Source organism: Diaporthe citri, assembly GCF_014595645.1.
Source record: "Diaporthe citri strain NFHF-8-4 chromosome Unknown scaffold_11, whole genome shotgun sequence".
Lineage (NCBI taxonomy): Eukaryota > Fungi > Ascomycota > Sordariomycetes > Diaporthales > Diaporthaceae > Diaporthe > Diaporthe citri.
Window position 1 is genome coordinate 1,302,433 of NW_025064856.1, and position 12,271 is coordinate 1,314,703.

Below are 12,271 nucleotides of genomic sequence, written 5' to 3' on the forward strand. Positions count from 1 at the left end.
ACAGATGAATGAAGACGAAAATTTGTGAAGATCTTGGTGAAATCAACGTGATATTCTCGGCCATCGGCATGCTTGATCCGAGCCTTGGTTCCGGCGAAATAAGCATAAACAAGGGTCCATAAACTGTCCCCACAAGTAATCTCGTATTGTATCCACCCACGCTCCCCCATCTGCCCCATCAATGCCAACACACCCCGCATCATCCTCGAAATAGAAGAATAACCCACAATAACAATCATCCTGCCGAGGCCAAGAAGGGTGAAGATCAGAAGGACTGATGCAATCATGGGTCGATGCCTTGCTTTAGCACCATCCACACCGGGCGAGCTCAAAATAAATCACGGGCTCGTCCTCCGCAAATGATCTGTTTCCCGACCTTCTCCCCCCTTTCACAGTCCAATATTCGCCCGCTACGGATTTGAAGCAATAATACCCTTAGAAGCCGTAATCCTAATAGTAATCACCATGCTTTCCCCCAAGGCCGCTACCATCCTCAACCTCGCCCTGCTGGCCTCTGCCGCCCCCAGCAAGCGCCAATCCACCGGCTCCGGATCTTGTTCCGACGTGCACATCTTCCTTGCGCGCGGGTGGAACGAGGGATACCCTGGTCGGCAGCAGAACCTCGTCGACGCCGCGTGCAACGGCGTTTCTAGCTGCGACTACGAGGACATCACCTTCGACGCGACCAACGCGAATGGCTTCCCTGCAGCGGTCGAGCAGGGCCGCTCCTCTGGCGTGTCCCAGATCAACGCGTACATCCAGCGATGCCCCGACGCCAAGATCGCCCTGAGTGGTTACAGCGAGGGCGCAGTCGTGGTAAGCAACGTGCTTGCCGACTCGGGTCTGACGCCTAGTTCCGTCCCCGGAAACAAGGGTAAGGCTTTCTTTCCTATCTCTTCCTTCTGCAACTCGGCGATCTTGATCCATTGGTCTCAATGAACACCTTGCTGACAATTCCTCCCCGGCAACAGTCTGCGCCGCGCTCGTCTTCGGCGACCCAAACCACGTCGCCGACCAGAGCTACAACGTCCAGGCCGGCTCCGCCTTCAGCGCCCAGTTCCCTCGCTCCGGCGCGTCCCTGGAGCACCTCAACGCCTTCTCGTCCGTGCTGCGGTCCTACTGCAACGGCGGAGACAATCTCTGCGCCTACGGCGACGGCACGAGGCCCATGGAGGACGGCGCACACACCAACTACTTCGACCTGTACTCGGGTGACGCGGGCGAGTTCATCAAGGAGAAGTGTGTCGGCGGCTCATCCGGCGGCGGCGGCTCGACCACGCCGCCGTCGACTGGCAATGTCTGCGTGGCTGGCAAGGTGAAGGCGGGCCTGTCTGAGAACTACACCGGTCTGTGCTCCTTCGCGTGCTCGAACGGGTACTGCCCCGACGGCGTGTGCGAGTGCACCGAGTTCGGCACGCAGGCCGGCTCGGGCGACGGGCTTGGACAGGACGGGTGCCCGGCTAATGGGCTGGACGATAGCTACAAGGGCCTCTGCAGCTTCAGCTGTAGCCACGGATACTGCCCTACTGGTGCCTGCAGGTACTGTTAGGATATGACCGGTCTTGAAGCGCTATGATTTAGATGAGACGAAACTTCTGTGATATTCTTCAGGTTCCTTGTGTCGGTGGTATTAGAAAGATGGAAATATCGATCGTACTTACTTCCACCTTGATACTTTGTCAAATACATGTAGATCTCGAAAGACGTAATTGCCTGCGACACAATGCCAGACTCAAAAAAAGGGCATTATTTGAATAAGGCATAGCGTGGATCAACGTGGATGTGCTGGTGCTGTGTCGGGTTTCTCCGTGAAATGATCGCATCTTTTTGGGTGCGGACTGTTAAACCCCCCCCTTCCCTTCTCCATCACCCTCGCCTTTCCCAATGGCAGTCCTCAGTAAAATAACGAATGTTTGTATCCCATGTGCTCTGTGGAGATCGTATGCTGATGGCCTGTTAAAGCCACCGACTGTGGCGGGGCAAGCTTGTCTTTTCCAGATGCTTTTCTTTCTGCCTGTATAGCTTTTGCCGCTGAGACTTTACTGGAGCCTTGACTGAGCATTCATAAGCGAGAAGTCAGCGAACTACCGATGGTTCGATGACGTCCAGTTGTGTAAATTTTGGTAAGCCTGTCACCAAATTGGGACTTCTACATCCCGTATTGATGTTCTTGTTTTCGCCCTTACCAATTGTATTAGACACATGTGTAAGTCTACATAACAACGTTGCCAGTATCCAAGCAAATGCCTCAATGGAACCCATCACAACAGCATCTAGGTGGGAGGCTGGATCGTATTCCCAATAAATCAACACATCATTAGCTTTTTCACGTGGCAGTAATGTTCCAGACAAGCGAGAAGACAAGCCATAACTCAGATAAAGAAGTACAAATACGATGCCAGGTCTAGACGGAAGTCACAACTTGCTACCATCATCAGCCTTTTGAGTTTCATCCACTTTACATTCACACATCTTTGCAATCTCGCAAGTCCAACTTGTCAAAAGTCTCAGACCCAACCAGCATCAGAATGGAGTCCACTCTCCTCGCCCTCAGTCTGGCCAACCTCGCCATCTCAGCACCTGCTTCCCGGCACCAGGCTCCTCACTACCCGCCGACGTCGTCCTCGCAGGCCTTCAAGCTCGTCGCCAACGTGACAGACCCTGCACTCGACTTCTCCCCCTCCATCAACAATTGGGTGCAGGGCTACCACACAGGTGCCGGCACCAACGCGGCGGTGCTCGCGCCCTTCGACGCCACCACCAACCCGGGCCGCATCTTCTATCAGAACGGCACCACCCAGGACCAGGCCTACCATTCCACCACTCTCCTCACCGACGCCGGGTCGCTGCCCGGGCCCTTCTCGTGGCAGGTGCAGTCGCCCACCGAGTTCGACCCGCTGTACCCGGACCAGCACCACGTCACCATCGGCGTCGGCAAGCCCACGCTCGCATACGTGGCCAGCTTCCCGGTCGTCTACCCGACCGTCCAGAATCTTCTTGGGCAAGGGAGCTTTGTAGCCTGCAAGAACGCGTTGCCTAGCTTGCTGGGCGCAGGGACGGTTGTCACGGTCAATTATGCCTACGCGACCTTTGAGGGGCCTGGTGGCGGTTACGAGTACAATGCGAATATCCTTGAGGGTTGTGTTCCCATCTCACTGATACCGCAGTGCGCTGCGCTGGACCCGTCTTCTGGAGCGAGCCACGAGTTTGCCCTGATTGAGCGGTGCTATGAGGATGTCGCTGCTATCAACTGGCCAGAGTACGGCCCGTGAAACCTTCTTATGCTGCTGACGATCCTGACTGGGTCGGCTCGATACTCGCAACTGAGGCATTCTGTGTGGCTTGGAAATGGAAATGGCAGTGTCGGACGGAAGGTGGATTAAGAGAAGATGGAGCGGTCGCAGGCAGGTCAGACACAGGGGAATGTCATTATCGCTCAACCTGCAATGGAATGAAATATCTGGATTTCCTTACGCAATTATTTAGATTTTATAAAAGTTTTTATTTTACAATTCAAACGCTTTGGCGCCTTTCATTGGCCCATTCTAGCCTCAGGTGTACAGCTTGCTGAGCAAAATTGCCGAGTTGATGGCTTGATATGTCCTCAGCTGGCCATCGACGTCACACACTCATGGGCAGAGACCAAAATTGCAATCACTGATTCCATGACAAAGCAATGGTTGGGAATGTCACTGACGAAGCTTCCCGCCGACCGCAAACCAGCGGTAGCTCTTCCAATTAGCAAAGATGCCTAGTCACAGTCCGCCATGAAGACAAGGGAACTTAAATTGATCGAGGAAACAGCGACAAGGTAGACAGTTTTGATGTAGAATATACAATAGAGCTTGCCATGAAAGAACTGAAAGCTGCCCAGTGTGAGCGAGTAACTCTTCAACCACCACCCTAGATTTGCGATGACTTGAGGGTCGTTGCTGATCACTGGGGTTGCTGTGGCCACAGTGACTTGATCCTGTTCTCTGCTAACTATGGTGGAATATCGCTGTTCGTTTTTTTCCGGTACACAAGTCTTATTGAGTCTTGGTGGCAACAAGTTGGAGATCATGGATGCAATCTGCATGATCGGGAAGCTCGCCAGGCCGGCAAAGAGGACACACTCATCCGCCCAACCACCCACACACATCAGTTTCTGTGGCACGGGAGGTTTGGCCCCGCTGGTAAACTGGCCATCATGTGTGAGTATTACATGTTTGTTCTAGAGTATGATCAACAATATTCTGCTAGCGTGAGAGTTGGCTTTAATAGAGTGTAGCAATGCGACTGTGGGTTGAGTTGGTGGAGGACAAGAGTGGTTAGCACTTCCCACGGACCAAGTAAAAACCCACAATCTTCCATACAGTAGAGACGGCACTGTGTGTTGGAATATCAGAAAGCTGATACTCAAGATGCATGCAGTTTGACCTGTCTCGTGCCACCTAACAACCATTTGCTTGGTCAAAGTATGACTGACTTGTAGTGCACTATATCTGTGCGCACTGTCCCATGGCTGCAGGAGATACCACCAACAGGCCCTCTTGAGGTCTATTTTTCAAGAACCCAACGTTGTGCCCCTCTTCTGTATTTTGAACCGTTGAGGGAGAACCCAAACCACCTTCAAACATCATACAACAACAAGCACACTACCGCAAACGAATCATGGCTTTTTATGACGTTGCTATCATCGGTGGAGGCTCTGCTGGGCTCGCTGCGGCTGCCGCCTTGGCCCGTCAACTTCACACGGCCGTTGTGTTCGACTCGAAACAGTACAGGAATGCAAAGGCGACTGCCATGCACATGGTTCCCGGCCACGAGGGCAACCCCCCAGAACAGTTCCGCCGCGAGTCTCGAGAGGGCCTGTCCAAGTATCCGACTATTGAATTTTATGACGCTCGGATCGACAAGGTCGAAAAGAAGACTGATTCCGAGTTCCTACTCACCGACTCTACCGGCAAGAACTGGCAATTTTCGAATGCTTCTGCTTGCGGTGGGCTCGTCCGACATCTTCCCCGATATCGAGGGCTGTGAACGTCTTTGGGGCGAGCGCATCTTCCACTGCCTCTTTTGCAAGGGCTACGAGGATAAGGGCGCCCAATATGCTGGAGTCCTTGTGGTGGTCCCCATTCCCCTTCCGATTGATTGAGATGCTTGTTGGCCTGGCCATTCACGCTGCTGAAAGTGAGTGAAAGTCGAAAAGTGGACGTCAGCCCATTTTTGACAGTGTCGACTGGCACCTACAATATTCAGCTAGATGTGCTTGAAACTATTCCTGACTGACCTTCCTAGATGCGTCCCAGCTCAGCGAGAACGTCACTTTCTACACCCACGGCAACGAGGCACTCACTGCTAGTCTTGAGCCCACAGTCAACAAGAAAGGCAACTGGACAGCCCAGCCGCGGGTGGCCAAGCGCTTAGTTAGAGCCGACGGTGACTCGGTCACCCTTGAGTTTGGAGACGGGACGACGAAGAAGGAAAAGTTCATAGTCCATCAGCCGCTGACTGTGGCTTCCGGGCCTTTTGTTCAGCAGTTGGGACTTGCCACGACCCCGATGGGAGACATTCAGGCAGAAGGGCCGGTCCATCAGACCAGTGTGCGAGGAATCTTCGCCGCAGGAGACTGCATGACCCCGTACAAGGTCATCCCGGGGGCGATCTCCACTGGGTGCAATGCCGCCGTGGGGGCGTCTACGCAACTTCAGTCGGAAGTGCATGGATCCCCATCTCCAGTGTATAAATCGGGCGGAAGGGAAAATGGACAAGCGACAGGATACATTGTAAGAAACGTTACACAGATTGCCTATAGTTGAGCGTTGAATCATCGAACACCTTTTATTTGAGTAGCTTCTGCTTGTCTCGCGTGTTATTCAACATCGTCTTCCCGAATATGGCCTGCGAACTATGCCATTCAGTTAGTGAGGTAAGCGAAGTCCGCAAGAAATTGACCAAAGCCTCGTAGAATACGGTGTGTTCAGAGATATAGCTGCCTAGCAACATGCATGGCGCTCGTGAGCTCAGGCAGAGTGGTGTTACTACTACTTCTTGTCTATGTTTGTGGCCAATGAAATGAAAACCTGGTTCCCTTTTGCGATTGTTATAGTGCCAGAAGAAAGTAGGTTTTCAAGCGGTGTAGTGTACCGATATACTTAAGCTTGCGAAGATAGCAGGTATCATTAGGCCGTTAGGGTTTTAAAGTCTTGATCGGCAACCTTTATAACATGAAATGAAATGAGCCAAGTAATCTAATCCCATGCATTGAAAATATCAGCAGAATTTAAAAGAATCGTGTAATCTTCATTTAAATTAATTGGGTTGACAGAGAGATGACTCCAAGATCTGACTTGAGAAGATCAAGCATCTCTCTTCGCAAGATATTCAGGCTCAAAAATGTCGTCCTTGCTTCGTTTTATGTTGTTTGTTTAGTGAAGAGGAACAACAATGCTAAGACTACTTTCTAGGCTTCTGGATTTCATATTAGCGTACATCCACACAATAGGCTTGGTACGTACTACGTAGGTAGGTAGTGTGGCATCAGGCATCCGGGACGTCGAAGCCCATCGTCCCCCTCCACGTCATAGACTCCCGCAGAGCCGCAACCCTGTGATGAAGCCCACCCACGTTGAATTGGTCTAGTTTGTTGGGCTACTCTAGCTTAGCGGCGGGAGGGAAAAATGGCCGAGAGCTTGGATGGCCTTGACCAGCGACGCTCATCCCTGCTCGGATCGCACCCATCGCGATTCGCCATGCAGGATCGGATAACCATTGTATGAAGCCTAGACATTCTTTTGATTCACACGCGTAGTAGCTTGCGACGGACAAAATCGGACTCCGAACATTAGAGAGCTTTGCTCCCGTATGCTCCGGCCAGAAAGCTTGTTTCCCGTCTGCTCCGGTTGTGTTGTGCGGATCCATGACGCTGGAACTTAAAGTTGTGAAGCTGAGCTTCTGTGTTAGTACAAATTCTGTGGATGCCCCATTGTGTAATCGTTCTCTGATCTTGGAAGCTAACCTGAGACCTCAAATTGCCTTCGTTTGTCTGCCATTTTACACCTGAAATCCACCATGAAAGACATAATCCGGGACTCTTTTTTTGGACAGTGTTGTCGCATAGCCACAAGCGGGCGAGTTTTCAAGTATCGAGATGAAACTGACTCATCAGTTTGGCATCGATATCTCAACAGTGAAAAGTCAGCCAATATGTGGCGCCACGGCCAGAGCCAAACTCCTGAGACTTACCCAGAAAAGAATTCCGAACTAGACAGCGGGAACGATATCGTGTCGAACTCTCCCACAAGAGCCTCCTTGACAGCAGGTGAAGTCAGCAAACGGACCGAGCATGCCCTTCACAACAATGATAGTGGTCGGGGCGTTGATCCGGAGAAGGGTAAAGATGTTTACATTGTCGACTGGTACAGCCCGGACGACCCAGAGGCAAGTTATTCTGGACACCCCACGCTCAACATCCGTATCAGCTAAGGAATTCTCACAGAACCCTCAAAACTGGTCCAGCCCAAAGAAATTCTTCGTGACCTTCGAGATCTGCTTCCTCACCTTCAGCGTCTACATAGGCAGCGCCATCTTCTCTGCCGGCATCCAGGACGTGATGACCGTCTTCGGCGTCTCCCAGGTCGCGGCAACCCTCGGCCTCACCCTTTTTGTGGCAGGATACGCCGTGGGACCGATGGTGTGGGCGCCCTTGTCTGAGATCCCGCAGGTCGGTCGCAATCCAGTGTACATCCTGACGCTGGCCGTCTTCGTGGCACTCCAGGTCCCGACCGCGCTGGCCGCCAACTTCGGCATGCTATTGGCCTTTCGGTTTCTCACGGGCTTCATCGGCAGCCCAGCCCTCGCGACCGGCGGCGCCAGTATCGGCGACATGTACACACCCTCAAAGCGGACGTACGGCCTCGCCGTCTGGGGCATCGGCGCCGTCTGCGGCCCCACGCTCGGCCCGCTCGTCGGCGGCTTCGCTGTCCAGGCAAAGGGGTGGAACTGGGCCATCTGGGAGCTGATGTGGCTGTCCGGGTTCTGCCTAGCCGTACTGGTGTTCCTACTCCCGGAGACATCAACCGCCAACATCCTCTACCGCCGCGCACGACGCTTGCGCAAGCTCACGGGCAATCATAGGCTTGTCTCCGAGGCGGAGCTGGCCGGAAAGGACATGACCGGCAGGGACATTTTGTCTATGACTCTTGTGCGGCCCTTCAGCTTGCTGTTTACCGAGCCGATCGTGTTTGCGCTGGACTTGTACATCGCGCTGATATACGGGTTGTTGTACATCTGGTTTGAGTCCTTTCCAATAGTGTTCGAGGGCATATATGGCTTCTCCCCCGGCACTTTGGGGCTTGCCTATCTGGGCATCCTCGTTGGTACGTTTGCTGTGCTGCCCCCGTTTGTGTGGTACCAGCACAAGTACATCGAGCCCAGATTCAACGAGAACGGCGAGCTCATACCAGAGTGGCGCCTCACGCCCGCCTTTGTCGGCGCCTCTGCGATCCCAATCTGCCTCTTCTGGTTCGGCTGGACAAGCCGTGCGGATATCCACTGGGTCGTGCCCATCATCGGCACATCTTTGTTCAGCGTGGGCGCGTTCCTGCTCTTTAATGCAGTCCTTAACTACCTGTCTGACGCGTACCCCGAGTATGCGGCGAGCGTGCTGGCGGGTAACGATTTCTTGAGGAGCTGTCTGGGTGCTGGCTTCCCGCTATTTGCCTCCGCAATGTACAAGAAGTTGGGAGTGGATTGGGCCAGTTCGACCCTGGGGTTCATCAGCATTGTCTTCATCCCAATCCCGTTCGTGTTGTTCAAGTATGGTCATTGGGTGAGGTTGAAGAGCAAGTATGCACGGCATGACCTATGAAGCACTGTCAGATACTAGTTGGTCCTATAGTAATCATTAAAAGCATATAAATAACATTATTTACGAGAGTTTGATAATAAGAAATGATAAAAGGAGTCAACATGCTTGATAAGATGTTATGATGTCGCTGTCTGTGTATGAAAATTCCGTTCGATCTATTGAGAAGCATTCAAGTCTTGCTGTGATGTTTGTGTAAGCTGTTGTGTACTAAGTTACATCTAGCTCTAGTTTTTAACATGCATGTTGGACCTTGCCCCCTGCAGATTGCTGTCCAAATTGCTCTCGGCCAACACTCAAAATGTTCGATAAGTAGTTGCCGAATTTGGCCTCATATAGGCAACCATGGTTTATAATGGGAACCTCTCTAGATCTTACTTATATTAAACCACAGCCGTCACATAGTCGAGTCTGGCCGATGTTGTTGAATATATAAGCGACAGTGAAGGATTCGTAGAAGATTTTGTTTTGACAGGTAAGATAGAATACCCAGACCCACTGACTTTTAAGTCGTTGCAGCTGCTATATTAAAAATTAACCCAACTTAATGGGCTAGAGCTGCATGGAGCTGAAGAGAACTAAAGTGGGCTTGATATTACGGCCGCCCACACCGCCCCCTGTTGGTTTAAGCTTCATTATTAGAATGTGGTGAGGTGAGAAGGCATATGATAGGCAGAGGCGTCTCTTTATCGCTGATAATACTTATGCTTCTGTAGGCTATATTCCATATAAATGACGTTAGTCTTTACTTTTTCTTTGAGCCTTAACCGTGCATATGTTATGTCAGATCTAACAATACTCCACATGCCGCCAGTCCCGGTGCCTGGGCTGGTTGCGCGTCCAATGTATGTAATCAATAATAAGCTGGGCCGGCCGAGTCGACTCGGCCGGGTTCGTTCTGCCGCGGCCACCACCGCCGCGCCGGCGCCCGCAAATCGTGGGGGGGGGGGGGGTGTGTGAAGCGTATACAGCAGCAGCAATTATAGGGGTGAACTCCATAGGAGCTTGAGTGGGATCGGTCACTTGCGCGATGGTTGCGTTTACAAAAGAATTGTTACGGCCAACGAGATGTCGACTTTATTCGCCTGCCCAGCAGCGCTGAGAACTAAATAGACAAACGTGCCGTAATCGAGCACGAAGAGGTCAAACGCTCAATTCCCCAGAATCTTTTGGGCCTTCTCCGACGAGTACGAGGCGTCATCGCTCTTGCCACGCACATGTCCTTCCTCGCTGCATATAAAAGTTCGCAGCGAGCTTTGGGAGCTCTTGACGCCGATCGACTCTGACCACGCCCTTGGCTTCTTCCAAAGTTGCCTATCCCGCCGTTGACCTCGTTGGCTGCCATATGGCATGATGTCTTGTGCGACTTCATCATCCTCGCAGAGGGGGTCCTTCTCTAGGTCCATAACCATGACCCTGCTCCTAGTCCGAGAAGATTCGCTGTGGAGGATGCACCCGCGGCAGAAGTCCCAGCTTGGATCGCGGCTTCGGAGGTATTTCAGCGCCGCCCAGTTGAAGATGTTCCAGAAGACGCAGAGCAGTACGATATTGGCCACAACAACTGATATAATCAGGGAGCCTGTGTCCTTCTTTTGCGGGACCGAGCAGATATATTGCATCTCGAATCGTGCATGGTTGCCGACCAGGCCCGGCGCGCCGAGGATGGGGCTCGAAGTCACTGTGTCATTGCCAGTCGCGCTGTTGATAGCGTTCACGAGGTAATCCATTGAATCTTTAGAGGCGAACGCGTTGGTCTGTCTGTCGAAGTTCAGGTCCCACATGACCACGGAATAGTACGATTTCGCAAATGCGTCGAGGAGCCTGGCTACACTTCCGGGGCCGCCCTGAGCCAACGGGAATGGCTCGTCACTCTGGCTGCTGTTCGATAGTGAGACGAGGCTTGCGCTCTGTCCCGGACTGATTATCGTTGTGGAGAAGAAGTCGTCTGCGGCAATGTCTCCGGAGTCTGCCGCCCTTAGACCTGCATCCCAGAACATATCTGTCAGTAAGTTGAATTTTAAAGCGTCACCGTCGTGACGCACCTAAAGTGGTTCCAGTATACTCGATGGTGTCGTTTAGTCCATGGATTTCGTTCATGAGTGCGTCAAAGCTTGACTGCCTAGATTCACAGTTAGTCCAGTTTATGACATGTGCTGCCTCTGGATGAAGAATTGCAAAGCATATTTTAATGTTTCGAGCACTCACATGAAATCGTACACAGTCCATTGGCTCAAACTGGAACGTTGCTCAAAGAGAAACTCTGTCCCACTGAATGACTGCTCGACGGTGATATTGACAGGAATTTCGGCGTCAAATTTGCAGTAAATTGGTCCAGTCTATCTGATGGTAAGTATAATGCCGCAAATATTACAATACCACATTTCGTACCTGGATTTGTAGTTTGGCAGAGCTAGCTGGCTGCTGCGACGTGAATATCACCATCAAATCCCCCATCTGGCAGTCATGCAGGGTGTTATTCAGGTAGCTTGTGGTGCCGAGAGTCTTGGACTGGAGTCCTGGGTAAACGGCATCGTCATCGGGGCCCAAAGTGGTGTTCATCATGGTCACAGTGTAGCTGCCAGTCTGTTGATTCGAGGTATAGTATGAGTTGCCTATGGCAATCCCGGGAGACTGGCATGAAGAACGAGCGGTGCTGATCCAGGACCATGGTGCGTTGAGATACCAGTGATGCTCTTCCAGTGTCGAATTTGGATTCGTTGTGTAAATCACACTTTGCACGTAACCGTCGGTGGCGATATTGACAAATGTGAATAGCACAGTTGCGGCTATGCCGGTCACTGTGATGAGTGGTGTGAACCAGCGAAAAGGATATGGTCGCTCGATAGTGTATCGAAACCGCGATGAATATTTTGGTGCCATGATGAATTACTCAGTTCTCCCGTTCACGCCTCGGAAAGACTATTGAGCCTACAGGAATGGAATATTCGAAGGGGGCCAGAAAAGCACGACTGTATTTGAAAGGATGATCAGGCTCTACGGCTTCTTATCTTTTGAGTCAGGTCGATGAACTCCCCTGTGCGAAGGATCAGCTTGTCAGATTGATGTGCCATTCAAGAGCTGACATGGTTCCCCGAATGCTCAGCCGCGGCGCACATAGGTGGCAGTTCCAGGGCGAATGATGCAGTGAGATTGGTCCCGGTGTCACCCAAATGCTTACGCATGGCGTGCAATTGGAGCCCACACACGTCCGGTACCACCCAAGCTACTCCGCACGCGCCTTTCAGCTTGCTTATCGATTTCTTTCGGGCGCCATTGATCTGTCAAATCCTCCAAAATTAGAACGCGGGGCCTTGAATGTCGAGCAGCCTCCGGAAGTGCCGTTTCTCGAGCTGCACTTACGGCACTAGTTCACTTGCCTCCCTTGGTTAATAGACAGATGACTTTTGTCCATCGAACACTAAA

The 12,271-nt window shown here is 52.0% G+C and overlaps 5 protein-coding genes across 5 annotated transcripts; 4 read left to right on the forward strand and 1 right to left on the reverse strand.

Moving 5' to 3' along the window:
- Positions 1 to 465: 465 nt before the first annotated feature.
- On the forward strand, positions 466 to 1,549 carry INS49_004168 (uncharacterized protein; the record flags this gene model as incomplete). The annotated part of the gene is made up of 2 exons (XM_043164958.1): positions 466 to 874; positions 972 to 1,549. The coding sequence occupies 2 exons, from the start codon at positions 466 to 468 to the stop codon at positions 1,547 to 1,549; spliced, it is 987 nt and encodes a 328-aa protein (XP_043018608.1).
- Positions 1,550 to 2,528: 979 nt separating this feature from the next.
- On the forward strand, positions 2,529 to 3,272 carry INS49_004169 (uncharacterized protein; the record flags this gene model as incomplete). The annotated part of the gene is made up of 1 exon (XM_043164959.1): positions 2,529 to 3,272. One exon carries the CDS (start codon positions 2,529 to 2,531, stop codon positions 3,270 to 3,272), a length of 744 nt encoding a protein of 247 aa, XP_043018609.1.
- Positions 3,273 to 4,653: 1,381 nt separating this feature from the next.
- Positions 4,654 to 5,022, forward strand: INS49_004170 (uncharacterized protein; the record flags this gene model as incomplete). Its single annotated transcript, XM_043164960.1, has 1 exon — positions 4,654 to 5,022. One exon carries the CDS (start codon positions 4,654 to 4,656, stop codon positions 5,020 to 5,022), a length of 369 nt encoding a protein of 122 aa, XP_043018610.1.
- Positions 5,023 to 5,090: 68 nt separating this feature from the next.
- INS49_004171 (uncharacterized protein) lies at positions 5,091 to 8,851 on the forward strand (the record flags this gene model as incomplete). The annotated part of the gene is made up of 4 exons (XM_043164961.1): positions 5,091 to 5,172; positions 5,281 to 5,677; positions 6,450 to 6,492; positions 7,481 to 8,851. 4 exons carry the CDS (start codon positions 5,091 to 5,093, stop codon positions 8,849 to 8,851), a joined length of 1,893 nt encoding a protein of 630 aa, XP_043018611.1.
- A 1,148-nt stretch (positions 8,852 to 9,999) lies between these two features.
- On the reverse strand, positions 10,000 to 11,728 carry INS49_004172 (uncharacterized protein; the record flags this gene model as incomplete). The annotated part of the gene is made up of 4 exons (XM_043164962.1): positions 10,000 to 10,829; positions 10,891 to 10,967; positions 11,054 to 11,184; positions 11,237 to 11,728. 4 exons carry the CDS (start codon positions 11,726 to 11,728, stop codon positions 10,000 to 10,002), a joined length of 1,530 nt encoding a protein of 509 aa, XP_043018612.1.
- Positions 11,729 to 12,271: the final 543 nt, after the last annotated feature.